A 27671-nucleotide genomic window follows, 5' to 3' on the forward strand; every position below is an offset into this window, starting at 1 on the left:
TCAAGTGTCAAAGGAAATAGCTAATCTATCAACACAAAAGAAAAATCAATCCCATATCAACAGGAGAGGGTTAGGGGAGCCTACAGTTAACCAGGAGCCTCCTTCTTTGGTAACCTGTGAAAACTGCCCTCTCTTCTGTGAATTATTTTGTAGTTTAATCCTAAGGACAGGTGTTAATAGAGGAATTTACAGATCCAGCAAACAGGTCACTGTTGGCCAATGAGAGAGGACGAGGCACAGGTACTGTTTTTTGTTTGTTTGGGTTTTGGTCACTGTTATTGCTGTTAACCTTCCCATGTGATTCCTAAGTGCAGCCAGGGTGAAGAACAACTTGGAGGGATGAGCTTGGCAGATTGGAGAACACGGAAGTGAAAGAGAATGGAGTTAAGGTAAGACAGGTGAAGAGAGATCTTCTGATTCAGGGACTTGAATACCAACCTGACATTTTGATTTGAATAAGAACAGCATCAACAAGGTGGTATTTTAAGAAGGTAAGTTTGGCAGATCTCTGTACAAGATGGAGTATACTGAGTATCCTGGCAGGGATGGAAAGAAAAGACTTGCCAAGAAACTAGTCAGGAGGTCGGTATAGCTCTTCGAGGTGAAAAGGGGTGAAGGTCTGATGTAGGGTGGTAATAGCGGGAAGAGAGTAAGAAATGAACTTTAGGCACATGACGTCATGTCTCTCAAAAACTAAGCCCAACTGAGACTGAAAGTGGGTGCAAACACTGAAATATCCTGACATACTTCAGGTATTTTAAGTTCACCCAAGTTGTCTGTGTCCCTTACTTCACAGCTACCTAGGTCTACTTCCGCCCAATCAAGCCCACAAAGATGCTTCTCATCAGATGAACCTTTCAGGTTCTCCCACACCCTTAATTAAAACACATTTGTTCCAAAGACTGACCAGTTTGATGATTAGTACATGCCGAACAGAATATGATGAACCCGATTGGTTCATCCTCTTCTCCTCCAACACACCGAAATGCACCCAACTTTCAACTTCTCCTCCATATTATCAATCTTACCTGCTCATGCCGGACATGTCTGACCCTACCTACCCTGGATGCTCATGTAAACAAGATATGGGACATTTTCAGCATGCCAGAAGATTCCCTCATGCCCCTTTCCAGGCAATACCACTCTCTTCAGAGAAAACCATTATCCTGGATTCTATCACCATAGGTCTGTTGTGCCTATTCTCGAACTTCATATAAATACAATCATAATGTACTGTGAATAGCTTCTTTCGTACATCATAATTATCTGTGAACATAATTTATCCATGTCTTTGCATGTAGCAGCAGTTTACTCTTTTTACTTGCTAGGTAGCATTTTCTTGTATTGGATATACCACAATTTCTTTGTCCATTCTCCTGCTGATGGACATTAGAGTTATTTCCAATTTGTGGGTCATTATGAATACTGCTGACATGGGATCAACTTATAGCAAAGCTTTGTTAACAAGCCCCACCCACACTGTTCTGGGAAATTTTCTTTAATTCTTGTAATCCCTTTTTTTGGTTGTTATTCTCTCTCTCTAGAACTTCTGTTATTCAGATGAGGAATCACTTGGGCTGATCCCTTAATATTCTTATCTTTTTGTTCCTAGTTTTCATCTTTAAAAATTACTGTTTGGAATTAGATAGCGGTGATGGTCGTACAAAACCGTGAATGTAATTGTCACCTAACTGTACACTCAAAAACGGCTAAAATGGCAAACTTTATTATATATATTTTACCACAATAAAAAACATTTGGCCCCTCCAAAAGTTCTACTTCCTTTCTCTTGAATTTTTCATTTCAGCCATCATGTTTATAATTTCTAAGAGATGTTTTTATTTTTTTTTGTTTTCTATATATTCCTTTTTTGCAGCCTTCTCTTCTTGTTTAATGGTAGTTTTAAAAGTTTTTTTTAAAGCTTTCTTTATTTACCCTGCGGAACCAATTTACTCCAATTTGCTTTTTTCTCCTTGCTTTTATCTCTAGTCTTCCAAGGTTTGGTAATCCTTGCCTTCTCATTTAAGAGGAGAGTACTAGTACTGACTGGGAGGTCTAAGAGTGTGGTTGCCACTGAGGTAGAGGAGGTGGGAGTATGATGGCAGGGGATAGCTTTCTTTCATGGACATCGTAGGATAGCTTTCAACCTGTGCTTTCCAAACTGTGGCTTGCAGACTCTCTAAAGCCGTGCTGTCCAACATGGACACTAACTACATCTCGAATGCTCAATGGCCACACATGACTAGTGGTACTATAATGGATAGCACAGATATGGAACATTTCCAACCTCACAGGAGTTCCGTCGAACAGCACTATCTTGCAGGGTCATGAAATCAGTTTAGAGGGTGACAACCAACATTTAAATAAATGAAATAGGAAGTCTCATTAGTATTGTTGTTTCACATAAACATTGTTTTCACATAAACATTTCACATAAAATATTGTTTTATATACACATAAGCATGTGTGCAAAGCATCGTGGATCACAGTAAAAAAAAATGAAAGCACTGCTTTAAATTATGTGTGCACAACTCTCATTTTTAAAGAGAGAGAACGTGAGGATAACAGAAGTTCCTTGTACCTAGTAGAATCCTCACTTCTTGTGATGGCATCAGCCACAGCCTCATATCCCTATAGGAAACTTGGGACCTAGGGCATCATTAAAAAACAAACCGAAAATCACCTTGGGACAGCAAAATCACAATATGAAAGCTAGATGTGATGGGCCTTGGGGACAAATACACTCCCTATTTCTTCTGTCATTCATCTTTCCCTTTTTACAAAGCGTCTTTTTTTGAAGTCCAGTCTTTCTCCCTCTCTCCCTCTCTCCCTCTCTCTCCCTCTGTCTCCCCCCCCCCTCTTTCTTTGACACAGGAAGAAGAAACTAAAGCTAAGGGGGGTTATTTTGAGATTTGTCCATGGCTACAAAACTAGTGATAGAAAAAGCCCAGGTCTCCTCACCTCTAAATCCAGAAGTTTTTCTTCTAAGTCTTCAGGGGCAAGCAGTCCTTTAAGGCCCTTAGGTGCAAACCAATACGTTAAATAACTTGACTCATGAATGTTACCTGGATACAATGATAATGATAACAGCTAACATATGTTTTAAACACTTTATACGGATTAACTAATTTTTACCCTCACAACCATCCTCTGAAGTAGATCCTATTTTATCAATCAACCCCATTTTTCGGGAAGGAGAAACGCAGTGGAGGGATGTTAATGAACTGCCCAAAGTCACACAGCGAGTGAGTGGCAAACTCAGATAAGTTAATTTCTCCCTAAATTTTAATTAGCCTAAAGGTAACAGTTACCATTTATTAGCACGTACTAATAATCCACACAACATGACTATGTTTTGTCCCACAGTATCAGTGCTGCAGAGGGATTCTACTCTATTAACTGTATGAAAGTTAACAGCTTTGGGTTCAAATCCTCCAAACTAATGGATATGATTTATACAACCCAGGTTATCTGCTTAATGCGATTCTATAAACCTAGAGAGGAGGACTTTTGAAATATGTGTTTAAAAGTTTGGCTAGTATTCTTCAAACTTGCACACTTTATCTTGACGCATAATTAAGCACAAACTGGCTTGATAACGTGGGTGGATTTATTTCTTAAGATCCGAGTGCAAACTTAAAAACCAGAACAAACGAAGCTTTTCATTAAGGAAAACGTGAAAACCTAAGTAACAATCCTGCAATCGTGCATTTTAACAGAAAGTAGAAATACGAATACATTCTAATTTGTAACTACATTTGAAAATTAAAATATTTCTCTCCGAATCCCAAATACCACACAATCTTTAATCTGTTCTCATCTTGTTACTCCAGAAACATCTGTCACATGCTAGCAGGAAAATATAGGCAAGGATTATTAATCAGTCTTTATGACCAAAGAAACATTATTCTCCTTAACTTCTGACTTTTTGAATCATTCACGTGTATCTCAGTTCCAAAAAGTGACACAATTTTACCTCCATTCCAGAAAAAAAAAATCAACACGAATATCAAATATCAAGGAGGCAAGGTACTTTCATGTAATTAAAGCAAAGTCACAAGGGTTCGTCTTAAAATGTACATAATTGCAGGAAATTTTCTAAGTACAACTATATTTGATGGCTGACATGTAATAATAACAATGAACGATTTAAACAGGTATAAAAAAGGTAGGATCAAAATCTTTACGCTCAAATACTTGAAAAGTCACTATGAATATGGAAAGATCTGTTTACATAAACACGTATATTTGCTGAGGAAAAATCAGGGGGTAGTGGCATCTCCCTGGTCCGTTAACAATATTTGGATTTTCGCAAAGAATTAGCAGCACCCAACCTTAAGTGTTGATTACACGTTTCTAAAGGACCCATACAACAGATTAGTTGGCAGTGTTCTAGCTTTTGGGAGATGGGAGCGGGTGAGGGTTCAAATATCTGAGTACGCATGCACTCACACATTTAAAATCACCATTCCAAAAGGAGGGGACTCACATACTGAAAAAGTCTAAGAACACCATCCTTAGAGGATCAACAGTGGGCCAGAACAGTGGAAGCTGAATAGTAGTCTACTTGGTAAGAATGGTTTTTCACTCTTAGAAGGCAAGTTGGGAAGAATGAGAATACTCACATACACATAACTCAGGGAGACCTTGCTTCAAATTTTACATTGCAGAACACTGAACATTCTTGCTTATAATAACACCAGATGATTTTTCCTTTATACCACCATATACATAACATTTAAATATTTTCTTTATAAATATTCTAGAGCAAACAGAATGTGTTTTGTTGCAGTGGTGGCCCACATCTGTACAAAGCAATGTAAGCAGCATATATATATGTGTGTATATATATATATATATATATATATATATAAAATGACTAAGAAAAAAGTGCAAAGAATAACAGTATTAAGAATTTTTGTTTTTTTTTTACAGTAACTATGGTTCAAGTGTGAATACCTATCAGGGACATATAATCCCAGATTTTAATTAAAGATTCAAAAAGAAGCCCACATACCAAGTTACTGCACAAGTATCAGTCCCTTAGCGAGTAACTTCCCTTCTCCCAAATCCAGCATTTCCAGTTTCTGAACTCTTCTCAAACAGAAAAAAAGTGGTAACAGTGTGTTCTTCCCTTTAAGTTCCTAAAAGTCGTCCAAGTTAATTAATAATTCAGAGATTAAATCAAGATAGTAGGGAAGTCATTCATCATAACCCGCTTTTGCTAAAATTAAAGCAAAATGAAAGGCTTTTGGTAATACAAATAACTGATCAAGAATCAAATCAGCAACAGCAAACAGACCTTAAATTACAAGTGTGATTTAATACACTTTAAAATCAATCCCTGCTATCAAAGATAAGTTCAAAGTCGAAATCCTCTCCCAGGTTCAGTGCTGTGCAAGGGTTGGAATTCTAAATACTTATGATTTCATCACCTTTTCTAACAGAGAAAATGCTTCCTGTTAAAATTTGATTAACTTTCTATTATTTTAACTCTTGGTTTGTCTTATTTTGAACAAACAAACGCAATGTTCGGCATTTTTTAAGATGTACTTTTACTCTTACGTCATTCAGATAATTACAGTTACTGATTTCACATCTCCAAGTTTCAAACAAGCAGTTGAATTTCCCTTTAAATATATTACTAGATAGTTTTGGGTGCGTTTATATTGTTTTATTCTTGCTTCAGGCACCGTAATTACTCACAATGTTATGATTCTATGTGTAACCTACACAACGATTATGAATGCTAAAATGGTTTCCAAGGTATTACTTGATTCTGTATATTATGATTCAAGACAAATGGTTGGAAGAGAATTTTAAAGCCCTGCAGCACTTCTGCTTTGAGTAGTGTTAATATATTTTTTTTGGTCATGCTTAATATTTGAGCATCTTCTGAACTAGGAAGACAGTAGACATTGGAAGTTCCAAATTTCCTCAAACTACATTCTACTCCAGCTCCAACTTATTTTGTTCAACATTAAATATTTTTCTTTAATGAAACAAGTATATCTTAGGCTAATTTTTAAAAAACAGGAATCTTGCTCTAAAATTAATAACACAGCTACAGGGAAATAACTTTTCAGTTTCAGCTTCACTAGAACTATGCAAAACTAAGTCAAAGTAGACTCAACAACTATTTTAATCACTTTGGGTTTTGTTTTTTTATTACCATGGTTTTAGAATGATACACTTTACATTCTAACAGACAGCTCAACAAGGCTGAAAACTCCAGAACTGAAAAACCACAATTGTAAGTAAGAGAGCAGCATTTTATTTGCCCCCATACATTCGCTCAATGTCTTTGAGGTAATGGTTCTTCAGTTCCTTCCTTTTGAGTTTGAAAGCATCAGTGACCAAACCAGTTTCAGGGGTCCAGGGCTCTGGGCTTAAGCGAACCTTGATTGGAGTTTCAAATCGCTCCAATTTCACTGAAATGAGAAAGGGGGGGGTAGGAATGAGGGGGAAAGAGGGAAAGAGAGGGAGAGAGAGGGGAAAGAAGGGGGAAGAGTGATGAGGGTTAGGAAAATGGGGGCGAGTGGGAGAGAGAGAAACAATAAAACATGAATTTTGCAGGAGTCACCTAGATGATGCAGGTGATGAGGCAAACTTAATGGTATGTTAGAGTTAATTAATGATACCACCACCTTACAATTTCATTTTATATTTCTCAAAGTACACATCAGTTGTTTCAGTTGAATGGTTTTGGACTATGCAGTTTTTTTTCCCTATATGTATGTAGACACCCTCCTCTTCAGAGTCTTTCTATCTGTTGCGCCTTCTGCCTGGGATGGCCTTCCCTGCTGTACTTGCATGGCTCACCTCCCTACCCCATCCACGTGTCTGTTCAAATGCCACCGCCTCAGAGAGGACTCCCTTGACCACTCCTAACAAAACAGAAGTCCCTTTGTCTCTCTGTATCCTCTTATGCTATGTCTTCTGCAAAATACTTATCACCACCTCATATATTATGTATTTATGTCACCTACTAGAACGTAAGCTCCATGAAAGCAGGGGCTTTGTTCTGTTCACTGCCATCCATAGGCTACACTGAGCCCTCAAGAAACATACAAATTTATTCATTCATTCTACAGAAAAATAGCCTCTAGACAACTGTTCTTCGCAAGCTTTATTTTAATTCAAATAAGAATCAAAAGGGGGGGTTGCGAGTTTCATACTCTTAAATGATATAAGAATTGATGCAGCACATATTGGAGTTGAGTTACACAACACAACACATGTTGAAAGAAATGTAAGAAAATGGTGAAAATAAGGACACAGAAGCAATGCATACAGTACTCAATAATTTTAAACTCAATAAATTATATTCAATGAAGTTACTTATTATTAATACAAGGTCATCCTTAAAATTCTGAAGGCCTACTAACAGTAATGTTAATCTACAGATGAGCTTTATTTTATATGCAATTATTTAAAATAGCAATTTCGAAGAAGCAAACATCTGCATGTTTTAAAACAGCCTAGGTAACCTGAGAAACAACTTGGTTTCAGTGATAAGCACAAAGAACTCAAATTCAATGAAGTTTTTGTTCTAATGCTAGTCTGAGCTTTATGAAAGCTTGGGTGAATTAGCGAGTTTCTCATTAAAATAAGAGAAAAATATAAAGCTGAGTGTGAAAAGTAATGTTTCAAATTACTTAGAACCAACTTCCTAAAAGTAATGCCTAAAAAGGTAACAAAGGAATATAAAACTTGTTCAAATTAACCATATCTACTCTGATGATAGATTATAGCTCAGTTATACAGAGGTGCCTGAAATGAGGTCACATTTGGATCTCAAGGGAATAGTTCAATTCTCAAATACTGATCTGGCTCCCAAACCTTTCATTTCATATTACTTTACCTACTTACACAGGTCGTGTTCCAGAAACACTGACAACAATGGGACAAAGCAGGTACGTTATTTCAATTGTGCACAAGCAAATTAAGCATTTTTTTTTTAATGCTGCATTAGAGGTTTCATAGTTTTGGAAACTCCTAAACATTAGCTAGTACCACAAGCTATAGAGAGCAACGGGCAATCAATCACACAGTTTCCTATAAATTAAATAAATTTATAAATTGCAAACAAGTGAAAAAGATTAGGGGAAGAAAAAAACAAAAACAATTTTACACGTGGCATTTTATCAGAATTACCTAGGACATTATGAAATGTGACCTGCAGGTGGCAGCAAATGTCAATTTTTCTAGCCACTGATAGTTGTCAAATCCCCCCAAAACCATTATTTTGCATTCTTAGGATACTATCTATACCTTGCACTTATATTTAAAACATGAAGGGGCCTGCTATGAACGATGTATGATTTCAGGCAGATTTAACTGAAAACAATCAAAACTATTTTATACCTTTTGGCCTAAGTCTCTGAAATTATAATTTGAAGCAAAAGGTTAGCAAAATAAATCTTCACGAGCTTATGAGTTATTTAGATTTAGCTCATGATTAGTGTCCATTATCCAAATCATGAATTGTTCGATTTCACGCCTCAATCCAAGCACAGGAAAGTTATGCAGGCCTAGCAGGTCCTAGAATTGTATTCCATTTTCCAGCCTGAAAAACTTTCCCCACTGTTGCTTTTACACAGGTGAATATTCAATGACAAATTATTCAAGTCACGTTCTGCTCCATTAGTACGTTCAGAGAGTGACTAAGAATAACAGCCTATTGGCTGAAATACTTTTGTTTTTTTCTTTTTTTTGTGTGGTACGCGGGCCACTCACTGTTGTGGCCTCTCCCATTGCGGAGCACAGGCTCCGGACACGCAGGCTCAGTGGCCATGGCTCACGGGCCCAGCCGCTCCGCGGCATGTGGGATCTTCCCAGACCAGGGCACGAACCCATGTCCCCTGCATCGGCAGGCGGACTCTCAACCACTGCACCACCAGGGAAGCCCTGAAATACTTTTTAAAATACTACATTTAAAGAAAAAAATGAGGATTTGTATCAAAGAAAATTCTGGAAGCCTGGTGATATTAACATTAAAAAGTGTGATATGTCAATAATACTATAATTAACAAAACCAACTTTAAGAAAAAAATTAAGCTACTGTCTTTATGCTTATACAGTAACTTACTTTGCAGATTATGTTAATAGGTAACTGCTATTTAAAACTTTACAGTGACCAGAGTTAACTAGAAGAATGTTCTTCTTGGGGAAAATAGTTTTTCAACTTCAACTTGCTAACAGATGTTACAAACTATATTTTTTAACCAAAATGGAACCCAAGTAGTTAATTTAAAAAATAAATAATAGTAGCCTAGTTAGGGAAACAGGTGTGCTCATGTATCTCTGACAGGAGTATAAACTAGTCCAGTTTTTCTGAGGGGAAGAGGGAGTTATCTGGCAACATAAGGGATAAAAGCTTTTAAAATATACATTTTTCTTGACTCAGATAATCCATATTAAAAAAATAATTACATAAGAAAATAAATGAGAGTAAAAGATATATATTCTATTTGTTTACAGTGGAGGGGAAAAGTCTAACAATAAGGACTTAAGTGGACACTCCTTTACTGGAATACTATTTAGCTTAAAAAACGGTAATTCAATTCTATATCTACTGACTTAGAAGAAAGTCGATGACGTTGGTAAGTTAAGTATATATAACAAAATGTAATGTCACCACCCAAAGGTAACTACTATCAAGTGATTTTTACTTCCTCCTTTAAACTTTCTGTATTGTCCAGTACTTTATAATGAATACAGGTACCTGTAATCAGAAAAATGACATTTTCATTTTTTAGGAGGGAAAGCAATAGGTTAAAACTAGGTTAATCGCTTCCAATTAAACATGAAGAGTACATAGTTTATCTCTGCTCCCCTGGAAAATAAACAGTTTAAAAATAATTTTTTAAATTCAAAAGGTATTAACCACAAAGGAAAAATAGAAATGAGAGAAAGAGGACACTGGGTGAGAAGGCCCAACAAAATCTTAGAAGACCAAAAGCAAACAGGCCAGCAGTTAACTGACTGGGAGCCAAGAGAGCTAAAAGCTAACTGCCCACATCGAAGAACGCCAACAAGAGGCAAACCAATCTCCCGAACCCGTAGACAGAAGCTGAGGGACAGAAGACAGAGATGAGGGGCCTGCTGAAAACAGCAGGGCTGGCCCTCATCTGTTCAGAGGATAGTTCTCCCTCATCCTGCTCTTCCCCAACCAGGCTGGAGATAGATAGATTTACCTTTTGGAAAAACTGAACTAAAGAGACTCTGGACTCAGGACACTTACAATAGAGGGAGGGAGTAAGGCTGAAAACCTAAAGGTTCAGTGAGGGGAAGACCTACCCACCCCAGCCCCAGCCCCCTTCCAATGCCCTTTTTTTTTGGGCTACCAGAATATTGGCAGTCATGCTAATATCTCCCAGGTAAGAGACTGCAGAAGTCTCCTCTGGAGAAGTGGAATGACTCAAGACACTAACATCTGAATAACTTTTCAGTGAAGCCCAGCAAGCTTTCCAAACAGCTTTTTAGAACCTCATTCTCAAATATGAATGGACAGACAAGGATCAGCAGATATATGCGAGGCCGACCAAAGCAAGCAGAAAGTGGAACTTGAAGGAAACAGAAACAATAACAGGAGAAGGAAACTTCATAAAAGGAATCCCTTCAACATCCTCAGAGGATGACTGCACCCATGAAATATCAACAGGACGCTATTAAAAGGACACTAAGAAAGCAGGAAAGAACTCTTGAAAATTGAAATTCTGATATTGGAAGTTGGAAGCTCGACAGACTGAGGCAATGATAAAGCTGAGGGATCTGCCAGAATATAAAACAAAAAGGACAAGATATAAAGAAGATGTGGCACATATATACAGTGGAATATTACTCAGCCACAAAAAGAAAAGAAATTGAGTTATTTGTAGTGAGGTGGCTGGACCTAGAGTCTGTCATACAGTGTGAAGTAAGTCAGAAAGAGAAAAACAAACACTGAATGCTAATACATATACATGGGATCTAAAAAAAAAATGGTCACGAAGAACCTAGGGGCAGGACAGGAATAAAGACGCAGACCTACTAGAGAATGGACTTGAGGACATGGGGAGGGGGAAGGGTAAGCTGGGATGAAGTGAGAGAGTGGCATGGACATATGTACACTACCAAACGTAAGGTAGATAGCTAGTGGGAAGCAGCCGCATAGCACAGGGAGATCAGCTCGGTGCTCTGTGACCACCTAGAAGGGTGGGATAGGGAGGGTGGGAGAGAGGGAGACGCAAGAGGGAAGAGATATGGGGATATATGTATATGTATAGCTGATTCACTCTGTTATACAGAAGAAACTAACACACCATTGTAAAGCAATTATACTCCAATAAAGATGTAAAATAAATAAATAAATAAATTGCAATCCTCCCACCCCCAGCGCAAAAAAAAAATAATAATAATAAAAGGCAAGATAGATTACAAAAGAAAAAAAAAGATAATAAAATTAGGGGATGAAAGTAGAAGGTCAACAACCATATAAAAGTAGTCCCAGATAAAAACATGAACACAAAACTCAGAGGGGAAAAGCAATGAAAGAAAAGCAGACAAACAACAAAAGGTAAATGGAGATTTCCCAGAACCATAGGGCAGAGATCTCTAGATTGAAAGGGCCCACACCAAGTAAGTATATGCAATGATAAATGATAAAAGATTCACACCAGGGCACATTAGTATGAACTATCAGAACGAAGATGGACCATTCCAAACACAGACTAGATGACCACCTAGCAGGGATGCCGTGACATGCAACAAAGAACTAGTTAGGTTATTCTACCATATAACATTTAAAGATCCTTCCAACGTGGAAATTCATTATGTATATTTAGGAGGCAGGCTTTGTAAAACACAACATAGTAAATCGACTATACGCCAATAAAAATTTAAAACAAACAAACCAAATAGACATCTTGAAGAGTCTAATGCACAGGACCTCATTAAATAACTTTTAGGGACATCAACAGATAAGCCACTTCTTACTTACTGGTATTTGCAGCTTCTCTAATCTCTTTCAGTATTTCAGCTTCCATGGCAGGGTCATTGCAGATATCAACCCAAGTGCCTTCCACCCCTTTCTGTTGTGCCAAAAGCGTCAACCTTTGCTGATTAGGAACCACAAAACTTATCACATAGGACTGGTCACTAAAAAATTAGAAAATAAAACAAACTAGAAATTAGAACATTAATAACAATTATTCATAAATTATGCAAAGAAATAGTACACATAATTCTGAATATATTTTTCTCTTATTTGTTACAGCTTCATTAAGAAGTAATAAAGCCCATAGTACTGTCATAACGACAGACACATAGATAGCCCAATGATACAGAGAGTCCAGAATAAACCCTTGCACATATAGTTAAATGATCTTCAACAATGGTTCCACGACCGCTCAGTGGGGACGGTCTCTTCAACAAGTGGTATTAAAAGAACTGGATATCCATATACAAAGGAATTAAGTTGGACCCTTACCTTATAGCACATACAAAAATTAACTCAGAATAGATCAAAGACCTAAATCTATAAGAGCTAAAATTATAAAATGCCTAGAAGAAAACACAGGGGAAAAGATTCATGACATTGGATTTGGCAATGCTTTCTTAGATATGACACCAAAAAGCACAGGAAACAAAAGAAAAAATAGATGAAGAGTACAACAAAAATAAAAAATGTTCTGTGTATCAAAGGTCACAACAGAGTGTAAAAAGGCAATCTATGGAACTGGATAAAAATATTTGCAAATCATATGTCTGATAAGGGGTTTATATCTAGAATGTATAAAGAATTCCTACAACTCAACAACAAAAACAACAACAAAATAACCCCATTAAAAATGGGCAAAGACCTGAAACCATAAAACTCCTACAAGGAAACATAGGGGGAAGCTCTTTTGACATAGGTCGTGGCAATGACTTATTGAATTTGACACCAAAAGCAAAGGCAACAAAATCAAAAATAAACAAGTGGGAGTATATAAAACTAAAAAGCTTCTGCACAGCAAAGGAAACCATCAACAAAATGAAAAGGCAACCTACAAAATAGGAGAAAGTATTTGAAAATCATATATGATAAGGGGTTAATATCCAAAACACATAAAGAGCGCATACTACTCAATAGCAAAAAAAAAAAAAAAAAAAATCAATTAAAATATGGACAGGGGAACTGAATAGACGTTTCTCCAAAGAAGACATACAGATGGCCAACGGGTACATGGAAAGGTGCTCAATATTACCAGTTATCAGGGAAATGCAAATCAAAACCACAACAAGATATCACCTCATACCTGTTAAAGTGGCTATTATCAAAAAGCCAAGAAATAACAAGTTTTGGTGAGGATGTGAAGAAAAGGGAAGGGAACCCTTGTGCACTGTTGGTGGGAAGGCAAAGTGGTACAGGCACTATGGAAAACAGTATGGAGACTCCTCAAAAAATTAAAAATGGAACTACCATATGATCCAGCAATCCAACTTCTTGGTATAAATCCAAAGGAAATGAAAACAGGATATCAAGGAGATATCTGGTCCATGTTCATTGCTGCATTAGTCCATAACAGCCAAGATATAGAAACAACCAAGTGTCCATCAACAAATGAATGGATAAGGAAGATGTGGTGTATACGTTCAGTGGAATATTACTGAGCCATGAGAAAGAGATTCTGCTATTTGCGATAAAATTGATGGAGCTGGAGGGCATCATGCTAAGTGTAACAAACCAGACAGAGGAAGACAAAAACTGCATGGTATTGCTTAAATGTGGAATCTTAAAAAAAAAAAAGTCAAATTCATAGAAACAGAGAGTAGAAAAGTGGTTGCTAGGGGCTGGGGGTGGAGGCTGATAAAAGGGTACAAACTTTTAGCTATAAGATGAATAGGGTCTGATGATCTAATGTGTAACATGGTGATTACAGCTGATAACACTGTATTGTATAATCAAAAATAAGAGGGAAAAAAATTTTAACAAGCAAAGGACTTGATTAGACATTTCTCCAGAGGTGATATACAAACAGCCAAACAAGCAGATGGAAAGATGCTCAAACATCACTAATCCTTAGGGGCAAGATATCCCCTCAAACTCATTACCGTGACTATTATAAAAAAAATTTAAAAAGTAGAAACAAATGTTACTGAGGATGTGGAGAAATTAAAACCCTTGTACACTGTTGATGGGAAGGAAAAAAAAAATAGTGCTGCCATAATGGAAAGAGTATGGCAGTTCCTCCGAAAATAAAAATAGAACTACCATATGATCCAGCAATCCCACATCTGGGTATATACCCAAAAGAATTGAAAGCAGGATCTTCAAGAAATATTTGAATATCCATGTTCATAGCAGTATCATTCACAATAGTCAAGAGGTAGAAGCAACCCAAGTTGTCCATTGATGGATGAATGACTAAACAAAATGTGGTCTGTACATACAATGGAATATTATTCAGCCTTAAAAAGGAAGGAAATTCTGACACATACTACAATGTAGATGAATCCTGGGGAGCATTCTGCTAAGTGAAATAAGCCAGTCACAAAAAGACAAACACTGTATGATTCTATTTATTCAAGGTAGCTAGAGGAGTCAAATTCACAGAAACAGAAAGTAGAATGGTGGCGGCCAGGGGCTAGGTGGGGGGAGGGGAAATGGGGAGTGGTTTAATGGATACTGAGTTTCATTTTTGCAAGCTGAAAAGTTCTGGAGATTGGTTGTACAACAGTGTGAATATACTTAACCCTAGTGAATGGTACACTTAGGATGGTTAAGATGGTAAATTTAGGTTTTGTGTTTTTTATAATTAAATTTTTTAAAGGGAGTAATAAAGCCCAGAAAAATAAACCATATTAACACATAAAGAAAGAAAATGGTTCAATCTCTCAGGTTTTTTTATTTAGAAAACTTGTACTAGCTGTGTTACCCTCTTGGGAAAATTACCTATGCTAAATTTCAGTTGTTATGGATGTTAAATGAAATAACTGTTGTGGCATAGCTAAGTATTTAGAAAGACACAGTAGGTGGTCCAGTAAACAGTTAAAATGCCTGGATTATCTCAAATGACCTTTAAGCTGTTGAATTCAAGAACTTTCATAGATTTCTAACATTCCCCAACTCTGAAAGTTGGATGTTTCCCTTATGATTATATCAATCTTTCCCCAATTATCCTTTTACTGTAAGTATATGAAACACAAATGCAACTTTAAAATTACCTTTTGGCAAAAGCACAGATGTTGTCAATAAGTGGACAGTTCTTCAGTGCAGCTTCTACTTTCCCAAGAGATACATATTCCCCTGCTTGTAACTTCACCAGATCTTTCTTACGATCTGTAAGTCATGAAGCATGTTATGTTATCCATAGTACATTGATTAAGGTATGTCCAATTCTGATTTTCTTTCAGTCTCATCACCTTAATCTTTATTTATAAAGATATTTCTTTTAAAATCTTGTTATATCTAATGTTTGCCCAAACACATCAGTTAAAAAGAAAATGCCTAGTTAAAGAAGTACTGGCTAAAATGTTATATCCTACACCAAAAGCTTTAATATCTTACTATAATGTTTAATATTATCATGAATTTAATAGAAGGAACAAAGACTTTGGGGCATTAGATTTGAATGGTAGCTCTGCCCATTACTAGCTATGTGATCCTAGACATGTCATTTGACCGCTCCAACCCTCAAATTTTATCAGGGATAATGATGCCTACCTCATACTGGCATGTAGCACAATGTCTGACATACAGAACAGTCAATAAATGTTAATTCTCCATTTTCCAGATTTGTCATTATCTTGTTAAAATGACAGTGCACTAATAACATGCTGGCATAGGATGGCACATCATCAGGTTGCCTTACATCCTTCGTGTGAGTGCTGACTTGCCTACCCATAGGCTGGGAACCCAGCACACATGCCACCAGAGCCAGCCTTTGATTCCAGCACAATTAAGGATCAAGGGGAAAAAGGCGGTGATGGTGTAGGTGGGGGAGTTACTGGTTCTAGACTGAGCCGTGTTTCCTGGGAATTCCCCTGGCAGATCAAACTTCTAGGCGAAGAACCAATTTTCCCAGGAAATCTCTAACTATATTCAGGTCACATATGGGTCCAGAGACAGACTTAAACGGACCACTAGAGATAATGACTGGGGAAATTTTATGGCTTGAAAAGGATCTGAATGGGACCCAACAGAGTGGTCCTTATCGGCTAGTCAAATTTTTAACTTTTGCCTGATTAAAATGAATAGTGTAAGGGCTATTCTGGAGTAGCTTTGAACTTAGTCTATTTCAGTAGGCTCAATAAGGGCAGTGCCAAGCCAACTGACATTCTCAGAAGAACCGATTCATGTTGAGGACTGATATTATATTTTTCTAAGAGTCCAGGCTAGTTAGAGTCATATAAATGGCCACTAGGGAAAATAACATGTCCACAATGCTTCTTGGGTGGGGAGGTAAATGGTGAGGAAGGCCTAGAATAGGGTATGTTACAGTAGATGGTTATACGGAACCGAACGTATCAACAGTTGACCAAAAGAAAACAAAACAAAGAAACAAACAAAGAAAGCCTCTTCTGAGCAATTTTTGTTTTCTCACTGCCAACTGCTCTTTTCCTGCCCACCCTCCCTACCCCAATGCTGCTTCTGCTACCACTCAGTAAGGTGCAGGCACTGCCCTGCTCTAAACATTTTACATGTAACAACTCATTTAATCCTAACAAAACCCCTACCAGGTCAGTACTGTTGTCCCTATTTCACAGATGGAGAAGCACAGACCAAAGTTAAATAACTCTTCTAAAGTTTAAACCAATGGAATCATCAACCCTATTAATGACCTGACCAATATTACCTTTCATATATGTGGAAGTTGCAAAAACTGAAGAAAAGCACAAAAAGAGAATACACTGACCAATAATCTGTAAACACCCATCGGGATGGAATTCTCCAATATCACCAGTGCAAAACCACCTTTGGCCATTTTCGTCCACAGAATAATCCTCAGCTGTTTTCTCTTCATTTTTAAAATATCCCATGGAGATATTCTGTCCACCAATTACAATTTCACCTCTGGGGTTTGGTTTGTCGTGAACTGTATAACCACCTGGAAGTCATAAAAGCAAATCAGTTATTGTTCTAAAACAAATTTACTTGTATTAATTCTTAAAGATCCTTTGCTACTATTTTTCCGCTGATCAAATTTTACTTCACTTTACGGGAGCATATTAGTTAATATTTCCCAGGATCAAAATTTCATACTTAGAACATCATTCAAGCTTAGGGTTCACAGAGTTCTGTTAAGATAAAATCACCCCCAAGAAGGGTAACACGTGAAGTTTTTAGAAGTAAATTATTAATATGTTGATATCAAATGTGTTTCAGATATATTCTAAGGTTTTAATCAAAGAGCATAGGTAGTTATAAATTTAAAACTATTCAATATTTCAGTATGACAAAACCCACTGTACACAAAACATTAAACTCATTATATAAAGCAAAGGTTCTTTCATAGCAAGGAAAACTCCAAATATGGACCCACTCTCCAAAACTGACATTAAAGCCCAGTACCAGAAAAATTAGAAAAATAAAAATTAAAGGCAGAATTCTCCTTACCAAGTTTTACAATATACCTTGTTTCTCTGATTCCACTGCTTAATAAATAACCCATTTAGTAAAGCAATATTGATGCTGGTGCCCAATATACATAGACACACACTCCCTATATTTTTAAAGATTTTCATTCTAAAATTGGAAAGGCATTACCATGGGAGAAAGGAGGACTTATTCCCAAGATGTAAAACGCTTGGGAATAAATTTGGCCTTTCAGTGTGGTATTTAAAAAGGAACGGCTGTTTGCTCATAGAGCACCACGGTAATGCACATAATAAAAAGTCACATAGGAGAAACACTTTTTGAAACTTCAAATTTATGTCAGACAAAGCTCATTCATTTTCTTGGGTTCAAACAACCTAAGGGATGTGTCCTACAAGGTAACTGGTCCTTTAAAGGTTCAGTCTATGGCTCTTTACAGACAACAATATTGTACTATATTCATCAGACTTGTTTAGAGACTAAAACTTAACTATCCCACCCACTAAAAAGGCAATTATGTAATGTAATAGAGATGCTAAATATCGCTATGGCAGCGATCATATTACAACATGTAAATGTATCAAATTAACATGTTGTACACCTTAAATTTACAGAATGTTGTATGTCAAATATACCAAATTGAAAAATTAAAGAGGGACTTCCCTGGTGGCTCAGTGGTTAAGAATCCACCCTGCCAACGCAGGGGTGACAGGTTTGATCCCTGATCTGGGAAGATCCCACATGCTGCAGAGCAACTAAACCCATGCACCACAGCTACTGAGCCTGCACTCTGGAGCCTGCGAGCCACAACTACTGAGCCTGCGTGCCACAACTTCTGAAGCCCTTGCGCCTAGAGTCTGTGCTTCGCAACAAGAGAAGCCACCACAATGAGACGCCCGTGCACCTCAATGAAGGGTTGCCCCCGCTCGTTCCAACTAGAGAAAGCCCGTGCGCAGCAACAAAGACCCAAAGCAGCCAAAAATGAATAAATAAATTTAAAAAAATAAAAGAAAATCTTAAGCTTTTTAATTATTCTTCCTTTATCTGGCATGGCTAGGCTATTAATTATTTTGCAGTTAATGAATATGTTTAATATTTTTCACAATTTCATCATAGGAAGACTGCTTTACTTTTGCAGATTATCACCAGTGTCTGTAAAGCACAGGTTTCCTCTAAGTGGCTCGCCTTCTGCAGTTACTTATAAAAATTAAACTATACAAATAGCTGGACAATTGATTATCAACTATAAAGATGTTTCCTGGGGGCAATTGGGATTGACATGTATACACTGATGTGTATAAAATTGATGACTAATAAGAACCTGCAGTATAAAAAAACAAACAAAAACAACAACTAATACTAAACTTTCTTTGGGTTATTTGTATGGGAATATGTTAATATAAATGTTTCAGACATTACATGAAATTTCTAAAAATCTTCTATGTTCTGGTATAATGTTATAAGTCATAATTCTAGTTATTACTTTAAAATGTATATCTCAGAAATAACTAAATTTCCTTGTCAATTGCATTATTATGAACTTTCATCAAATCTTTAACCGTGGTCATTTTTAAGTCTTTTGTCATTTACAGACAGTTCTGGGTGTACTCTGATGCTTTTGCAAATATGTTCCTATAAAAGGGTTTCATCTTCAAGGAATTCATGGAAAAGACTCTGACAAGTACAGGTTTCTGATAACTGACTATACGGCTGAACTGAATGGATAAGCATTTTCAGAACTCTAATGGAAAACTGATGAACTCATAAAAGTGCTAACAAAGAGTAAGATAAAAAAAATTAATTACATGGGACTGAGTGAACTAATGAGGATGATTATAATTTTTGTGACTTTCTTTTTGAATGAAAAAAAGTCCCACAAGGACTCAGAGGCAAGAAATATACAAAGCAATTTTCACTGCAAAGTAAAGGAGCGGTTACAGTGGAGGATTACTGGACTGAATGTCAATATTATGACGTAGTATGAGTGTGTTTCGTAATTGCAATCATCGTTGCTTTTGTTGTGGTCATCCATTTACAATGCTTGGTGCCAGTTTATTCATCTCTTGTAAAAATAAAATACAGTGTGTGTGTGTGCGAAAAAAAAAAAAAGCTGGAAAATTCCAAAATACTTCAAGGTTAAATGGTTCTATTCTAAGCAATACATGGATCTTGCTGTCTGTATGTGAACTGAATAACATGCACAGTGACCAAGCGAAAACAAAAAAAGAAATACAAATTATCAGGTCTCCTCAGATCTACTGAATGAGTCTTTCTGGAGGTAGGGTCCAGGAATCTGTGTTTTATCAGCTTTCTAGATGATTCTCATGCATGTGAAAGAGTAGGAACCACTCTTCTATATGCCAGGTTCTGTGAAAATCTGTCCCCATTGCTACATTCTCTGTGAGGTTATAAGGCCATATAGATAAGACAGGGAGTAAAGAAGGTAGTTTTTGAAAAGCCAGTAAAAAATTACTTAATATTGTTTACATAATGCTGTTTGTTAACTTCCTCCTTTCACTTAGTTGTTTGGAATAGCAAATAAGTGAGTTTAAGGTGCACTGGTGAATTAAATGCAAAACCTGGATTAAGTTTTAGATTTTCTTACTCCTTGTTCAGACCCAATCCATTCTTTTTATTTTCCTCCACAAGGTTCCCATTTGCCTCGAGTAATCCAGTGGAACTGTTTTTGCCTTACTAAACTTCAGGATGTACCAGGAGTCAGGTCCAGGAAAATGTCTTCAAAATAATTCTCTCCTTGGTGTCTTTTCTGATATGAGATCTTGCCAAGAGCTTGTTCTCCACTGCAAAATCATATGCTGATTCACTGTTTACCAAAAGTTTGATTGAGCCAAACCAGGGATGTGACTTAGGAGACAGCAAAGTATGGTAGAAAGTGCATCAGTTTTAGTGCCAAACAGTTCTAGGTGTGATTCACGGTCTGCCACTTACTAGTTGTGCAATTAATGTCTCTGAATTTCAATTTCCTTGGCCATTGAATGTGCTGTGTGTTAAGTAATTCTTAATTTACTTGTTTGTCAGTCTATGGGTTTATTTGTATATGCCTATCTCACTACAAACAGCTGATGAAGTTAATGAAACAATTCACATCAAGTGTCTGGTCCTTTGCCTGGAACCTATAAGATATTTAATAAAAGTTAACTCTCTTTAAAAAAAAATGTTTGCTGGGGTCAAGCTCTAAGAAGTTGGGGGGTATGTGTGTGTGTGATTAGTCACTCTATCCCCTGAAAATATGGGGTTTCATTTCCCAGCCCAAACCTACTCACTAGCAAAATCTAGCTTCAAAAGATAGGATATACATCCTTCTCCAAATCCAGGGAATGCCCCACTAAGAATTTTTTCCTCTTTACCATCGAGTATTCCCAAGTTCAGAATCATCATGCCTAGATTCTAGAGATTTCCCTTTCCTCTTGGGAACCTAACAATGTTACTGAAGAAAAAGAAAGCACAGGGAACAAGCAACAGCAAAGACTCGCTTGCTACCGCAGACAACCTAATGCTTTTTAAAAATGGAAGTCTAGAGGCTCGCGGTAGGTTTTAGCATATCTAGAAACACTAGAGCTTGTCATAAAATGCTTACCTTCCTGCCAGTCTTTTAGCTTAATTTCACAGCAAATAAGAGGGGCTCCAACTCTGCCAGTAGTATAGTCAGTAACTATAAGGGAAAGAGCAACAAAGATATTAATTAGTGAAACACATTTCAGACTCCCACTAATGTGATTACAGGAATATTAAAGTTGGAGCCAGATTCTGAAAGATGACAAAAGAAGAGGCCATAGCGAGAGGAATGCAAAGCGTGACCATTTTTCAATAATTCAGCTTCATTTTTAAAAATTTATTTATTTTTGGCCACACCGCACAATGTGTGGGATCTTAGTTCCCCGACCAGGGATCGAACCCGTGCCCCCTGCAGTGGAAGCATGGAGTCTTACCCACTGGACCGCCAGGGAAGTCCCTTCAGCTTCATTTTAACAGTGTAATTGATTTCAATGTTGGTACACCATTTTGGCTTCTCATGGCTACATTTCAGATAATTAAGTATAAAAATCTGTTAAGGGAGGAGAGCTGGCTCCACCATTATCTACGTAGGATTCTGGTAAGACAGATTTTGATTGGAAGTCCTCCTCTACAACTCACTGATTGGATGTATAAATTGGACAAGTTACTTAACTTCTCTAAACCTCCATTTCCTCATCTATATAAAAGGGGATAATAACAGAACCCAGTTCATATAGGGATATGCTGTGAGGGTTAAATGAGATGATTCGTAGACGTGCTTAACACTTCTTGGCAAAAAACAAAGTGTTCAATAAATGTCAGCGGCTATCATCCAACGTGATGATGATGATGATATTATCCTTTTGTAGTTTGTGATTATTGCTCGCAGTAATCAAGTATTTATGGACAACCTATTATGTACCTAGCGTTATATTAAACACTGTGAGGAAAACACATTAAAGGTAAGGAGACCCTGCCCTCAATGAGCTTACGAACAAACTACCTGGAGAGAAAAGCACGTGAAATAATTAGAGCACTTTTAAATACTAAACTGCATGGTACTGATGGTGAGAACAATAGCACCTTGGAGACTAGAAAGATCAATGTAAGATGAAATGTCTGGGAAACACTTAACTGAAGAGTTGCACGTGAGAAGATGGCTGCGACCAGATAGCAAAAAGGGCATTGCAAGAGAAGGGAACAGGGCTTCCCTGGTGGCGCAGTGGTTGGGAGTCCGCCTGCCGATGCAGGGGACGCGGGTTCGTGCCCCGGTCCGGGAGGATCCCATGTGCCGCGGAGCGGCTGGGCCCGTGGGCCATGGCCGCTGGGCTTGTGCGTCCGGAGCCTGTGCTCCGCAGCAGGAGAGGCCACAGCAGTGAGAGGCCCGCGCACAGCAAAAAAAAAAAAAAAAAAAAAAAAAAAAAAAAAAAAAAATGTAAAAGAGAAGGGAACAGAAAATACAAGAGAGAGTAAGAAGATTGGCTTATTTGGAAACAAGAATCCTGGTGTGTACACAGGTGGCACATAATGATGAAGAGGTACAATGGTGCCAGGTGAGAGACGTCTTGAAAGCTACGTTCACCAGGTATGAAGTAGTGTTTGAGGTGGATGTGTCTAACAGAAGAACAGAGGATGAATCAGAAGCAATGTAATAGAGGCAGACACAGCAGCTGAAAGGCTGTTACCACAGGGCAGTGTGAAGTAATAAAAGGTTAGATGCCAAAGGTGGCAGGCAGTGGAGGGAGCAATCCCATGAAAAAGTGGGAAGATCTGGTGAAAGTTAAAGATATTAAAAATAAACAATCAGATGACTTCAAAGCTAATGCCCTGAATGATTTTAAGGATGGTAATAACACTGTCAAAACAATTCGGCAATGGAAAGATGGTTTTGGAGAATGGCATTGACTTTGGACGTAAGTTTAAAGTGAAAGTGAGATAGTAAAACGATTACTATACCGCATTGTTTCACAACCTAGGGTGATTTGCCCCTTAAGGGATATTTGGTAACATCTCAAGATATAATTCACTGTCATATTATCTGGCAGCTATCTAGGGGCTAAACATCCTACAATGTGCAGGAGAGCTCCCAACAATAAAGAATTATCTGGTTCAAAATTTCAGCAGTGCTGAAGTTGAGAAACCCTGCTATAGGCTGTTGAAAACAACAGAAAGCAAACAAGAAGTCAGGGCAGGAATATAGATTCGAGAGGGAACACAAAAGTGATACCTTATTCCAAGAGTGCAGTTCTCCGAGGAAGTGATCATTTAGAGAAAGAAGATTACAAGACCAGGGTGACAGAACTTTCAGGACTGACAATGTGTCATAAGTATTTACGAGGCTTAAAAATAAAGGGTACACATGACTCAACTACAAGTTTCTAAAACTAAAATATGTAGATTTTCATTGAATCTGATTATTACTTAAGAGGTATAAAGTTACCATGGTTCCCAAAGCCAATGCAAATTGGCCTTACCAGTAGAAATTAACATAATTATTTGCCCCATTAAAAATGCTTACCTTCAGTAACTGTGCCAGCACCACACGATTCTGTCAGTCCATAACCCTGACCAACCGGGCAGCAGAAGCAGACATTCATGAATCGTTGTGTCTGCGGAGACAGGGGTGCTCCACCAGACAGCATCATACGGACATTCCCTCCTAGCAGAGCCTTCACCTTTTTAAATAGTATCCTTGATAAAAGGGGTGATAAATGATTTTAATATATGCACAGATTATTCTTGGTGACACACTAATTTATAGGCTCTGGAAAAGATTTCTCAACTTTGGTTGAACACCTATATTTCAGGACCATTGTGATAATGAGAGGTGAACAAAGCAACAACTAGTAACACACTGAAAAAAATGCCAGAAGAACTCTTAAAAAGGCAAAAAGAAAAAGGTATGGTGTCAGGAAACTACTTTGACACACAGTAAATGAAAGAAAAGGATGATGTCAAAGGAAAAAATGTAAAGTTACCTTTGGAACATTTAGTCATCTATCTTATTTCCTTTTCAGTGAAAAATGTTTCCCCATCTCAACTCCCCAGCACCACATTTAAAATAACCGTTATATTCACACACTTAATATGCTATTTTATGAATACAATAAATCAGAAACCTTCACGCCAAATAAATCTTGAAAATCACTTTTTTGAGTTAGAAATGGCATTTTTTAAACTCAATTGTCTTGACACAAAAGTCTACTCTAGTTTTTCTTCATGAGACCAAATATTATAATTAGCTCTTAAATATGTACTCAATTATTAAAATTTGTTAATTTGCCAAGATCAGAGTTCAAGGTCCTCTGCTTGCTATATAAGCAATGAGGCTTAGAAGTGAATAAAAGAGAAATTCAACGTTATGATCATGGTGGTGATGCTCAAACTAAATTAACTTGTCATTTACTTACTCATCTTCCCGATGTAAAAACACAAAAAGATTTAAAGGCTCAAACTACAGAGTCTATGAGATATACTTACAGATTGCAAAGCGGTGCATCATATCCCTTTTTGATCTGTTCCAATTTGTAATCATACCCTATCTTGAACAGAGTTTTCTGGATATAATTCATCTCTTGGACTTTGCTCATAACATTCTTATAAATTCTATCCATGATTTCCTAAAAGGCAAGCAACATATTAAATAAACTGAAAAGAACTACACCAACACTGAGACAGTCTTAGTCGAAAACACCTTATTTACAATATCTTAGGTAAAAGTCTTTAGTAGAACGGAAATATTTATTATATCGTGGGATTAATTTCACTAACTTGTTCACTATTTCAAAAACACTAAGGACAAGTATAGGGGTTTCTTCAGTTCGACACACTAAGTTTATCTAAAATTTTTAAAAAATTGACTGGAGAATAAATAGTTCATTCACCTATCACATAAAGATAATTTTTAAAAAAATTCTTTTCTTCAAATATATTCACTTACTCTCAAATAGCACTAAAACATCCAACTATGTTGAATCTAATCCTGATGTCTTTCTTACTACTACCTTGTGACTCTTACAGCCTGGCAGAGAGTTTTAGTTTCTTAAAATTCTTATGTCCCTATAATTTAGGCATTTCTATTATTCCATTTTAATAGAAGCTAAGATAACAACAACAACAACAAAAATAGGATTCTTGTTCACAGCTCCTTGGAAAATTAGACGTAGGACTAGGTTTGGGATATACTGACTCCCAAGCTAATACATGCAAAACAGAAAACAAAAAAACACCAAACAAACCAATAAAAGCCCCAACTATCACTAAATGATGTTTTCTTGGCATTACTTAGCACAAATTAACAAGAGTTATTGCATAAAACACACCTATTTATAAATACCTAGTTTTAAATATTTAAAATAGCAATTAATGTAAATTCAGTTGTGCTACAATGAATAACTCTATGGATGGCTCTTTCAATATTAGAACACAGTCATTCGCAAATGAGGACAGCAGAACCAGCCCTTGCATTATGCTAAGTGAAATAAGTCAGACAGAAAAAGACAAATACTACATGATCTCACTCACATGCGAAACCTAAAAAAGATGAATTCATAGGCAAGAGAGAGTAAATTGGTGGTTGGCCAGGTCTAGGGGGTGGGGGAAATGGGGAGATGTTGGTCAAAGGGTACAAACTTCCAGGTGAGTAAGTCTAGAGATCTAATGTACAGCATGGTGACTACACTTAACAAGACTGTATCATATACCTGAAAGTTGGTAAAACAATAGATCTTAACTGTTCTCATCATAAACACACAAATAGTAACTATGTGAGGTGGTAAATGTGTTGATTAACATTACTGTGGTAATCATTCCACAATATATATGTATATCAAATCATCACACTGTACACCTTAAGCTGACACAATGCTACGTGTCAATTATATGTCAATAAAGCTGCGGGGGGTGGTGCATGGTACAGTGTTGTTTTCTACATTTCCACAAAAGGTATCACTGCTGGCTAACTGAAATCTTTGTTTATATCTGTGACTGAGAAATCCCAGAAGTTCCCTAAAAGGACTTCAACATCCTATAACTATCCTGCTTTAAAAAGTGTATGGAAACCAGACAAGGATGTCACAAAGAAGGAAACCTACAGGCCAATATCACTGATGAACATAGACGCAAAACTCCTCAACAAAATACTAGCAAACAGAATCCAACAGCACGTTAAAAGGATCATACACCTGATCAAGAGGGGTTTATCCCAGGAATGCAAGGATTCTTCATTCAATATACACAAATCAATCGATGTGATGTACCATATTAACAAATTGAAGAAGAAAAACCATATGATCAACTCAATAGATGCAGAGAAAGCTTTCGACAAAATTCAGCACCCATTTATGATAAAAAAAAAACCTCCAGAAAGTAGGCATAGAGGGAACTTACCTCAACACAATAAAGGCCATATATCACAAACCCACAGCCAACATCCTTCTCAATGGTGAAAACCTGAAACCATTTCCTCTATGATCAGGAACAAGACAAGGTTGTCCACTCTCACCACTATTATTCAACATAGTTTTGGAAGTTTTAGCCACAGTAATCAGAGAAGAAAAAGAAATAAAAGGAATCCAAATCAGAAAAGAAGTAAAGCTGTCACTGTTTGCAGATGACACGATACTATACTACATAGAGAATCCTAAACATGCTACCAGAAAACTACTAGAGCTAATCAACGAATTTGGTAAAGTAGCAGGATACAAAATTAATGCACAGAAATCTCTTGCATTCCTATACACGAAGGATGAAAAATATGAAAGAAAAATTAAGGGAACACTCCCATTTACCACTGCAACAAAAAGAATAAAATACCTAGGAATAAACCTCCCTAAGGAGACAAAAGACCTGTATGCAGAAAACTGTAAGACACTGATGAAAGAAATTAAAGATGATAGAAACAGATGGAGAGATACACCATATTCTTGGATTGGAAGAATCAACATTGTGAAAATGACTATACTACCCAAAGCAATCTACAGATTGAATGCAATTCCTATCAAACTACCAATGGCATTTTTCACAGAACTAGAACAAAAAATTTCACAATTTGTATGGAAACACAAAAGACCCTGAATACCCAAAGCAATCTTGAGAAAGAAAAACAGAGCTGGAGGAATCAGGCTCCCAGACTTCAGGCTATACTACAAAGCTACAGTAATCAAGACAGTATGGTACTGGCACAAAAACAGAAATATAGATCAATGGAACAGATAGAAAGCCCAGAGATAAACCCACGCACGTATGGTCACCTTATTTTTGATAAAGGAGGCAAGACTGTACAATGGATAAAAGACAGCCTCTTCAATAAGTGGTGCTGGGAAAACTGGACAGCTACATGTAAAAGAATGAAATCAGAACACTCCCTAACACCATACACAAAAATAAACTCAAAATGGATTCAAGACCTAAATGTAAGCAAGATCCTTCTTGACCCACCTCCTAGAGAAATGGAAATAAAAACAAAAATAAACAAATGGGACCTAATGAAACTTCAAAGCTCTTGCACAACAAAGGAAACCAGAAACAAGACCAAAAGACAACCCTCAGAATGGGAGAAAGTATTTGCAGATGAAGCAACTGACAAAGGATT

General features: G+C 37.0%; 1 protein-coding gene across 1 annotated transcript in view; it reads right to left on the reverse strand.

Moving 5' to 3' along the window:
- Positions 1-3592: 3592 nt before the first annotated feature.
- Positions 3593-27671, reverse strand: part of ACSL4 (acyl-CoA synthetase long chain family member 4) — a 75972-nt gene continuing 51893 nt past the window's right edge. Inside the window, exons 10-16 of the mRNA XM_065901343.1 lie at positions 24560-24699; positions 23598-23770; positions 21162-21236; positions 16884-17075; positions 15193-15307; positions 11984-12141; positions 3593-6431 (exon numbers count right to left, since the gene is read on the reverse strand). Of these exons, the coding sequence (XP_065757415.1) occupies positions 6274-6431; positions 11984-12141; positions 15193-15307; positions 16884-17075; positions 21162-21236; positions 23598-23770; positions 24560-24699 (1011 nt within the window). The 3' untranslated portion in view covers positions 3593-6273. The remainder of the gene's footprint in view (positions 6432-11983; positions 12142-15192; positions 15308-16883; positions 17076-21161; positions 21237-23597; positions 23771-24559; positions 24700-27671) is intronic.

The sequence above is a fragment of the Phocoena phocoena genome, chromosome X (assembly GCF_963924675.1).
Source record: "Phocoena phocoena chromosome X, mPhoPho1.1, whole genome shotgun sequence".
Taxonomy (NCBI): Eukaryota; Metazoa; Chordata; class Mammalia; order Artiodactyla; family Phocoenidae; genus Phocoena; species Phocoena phocoena.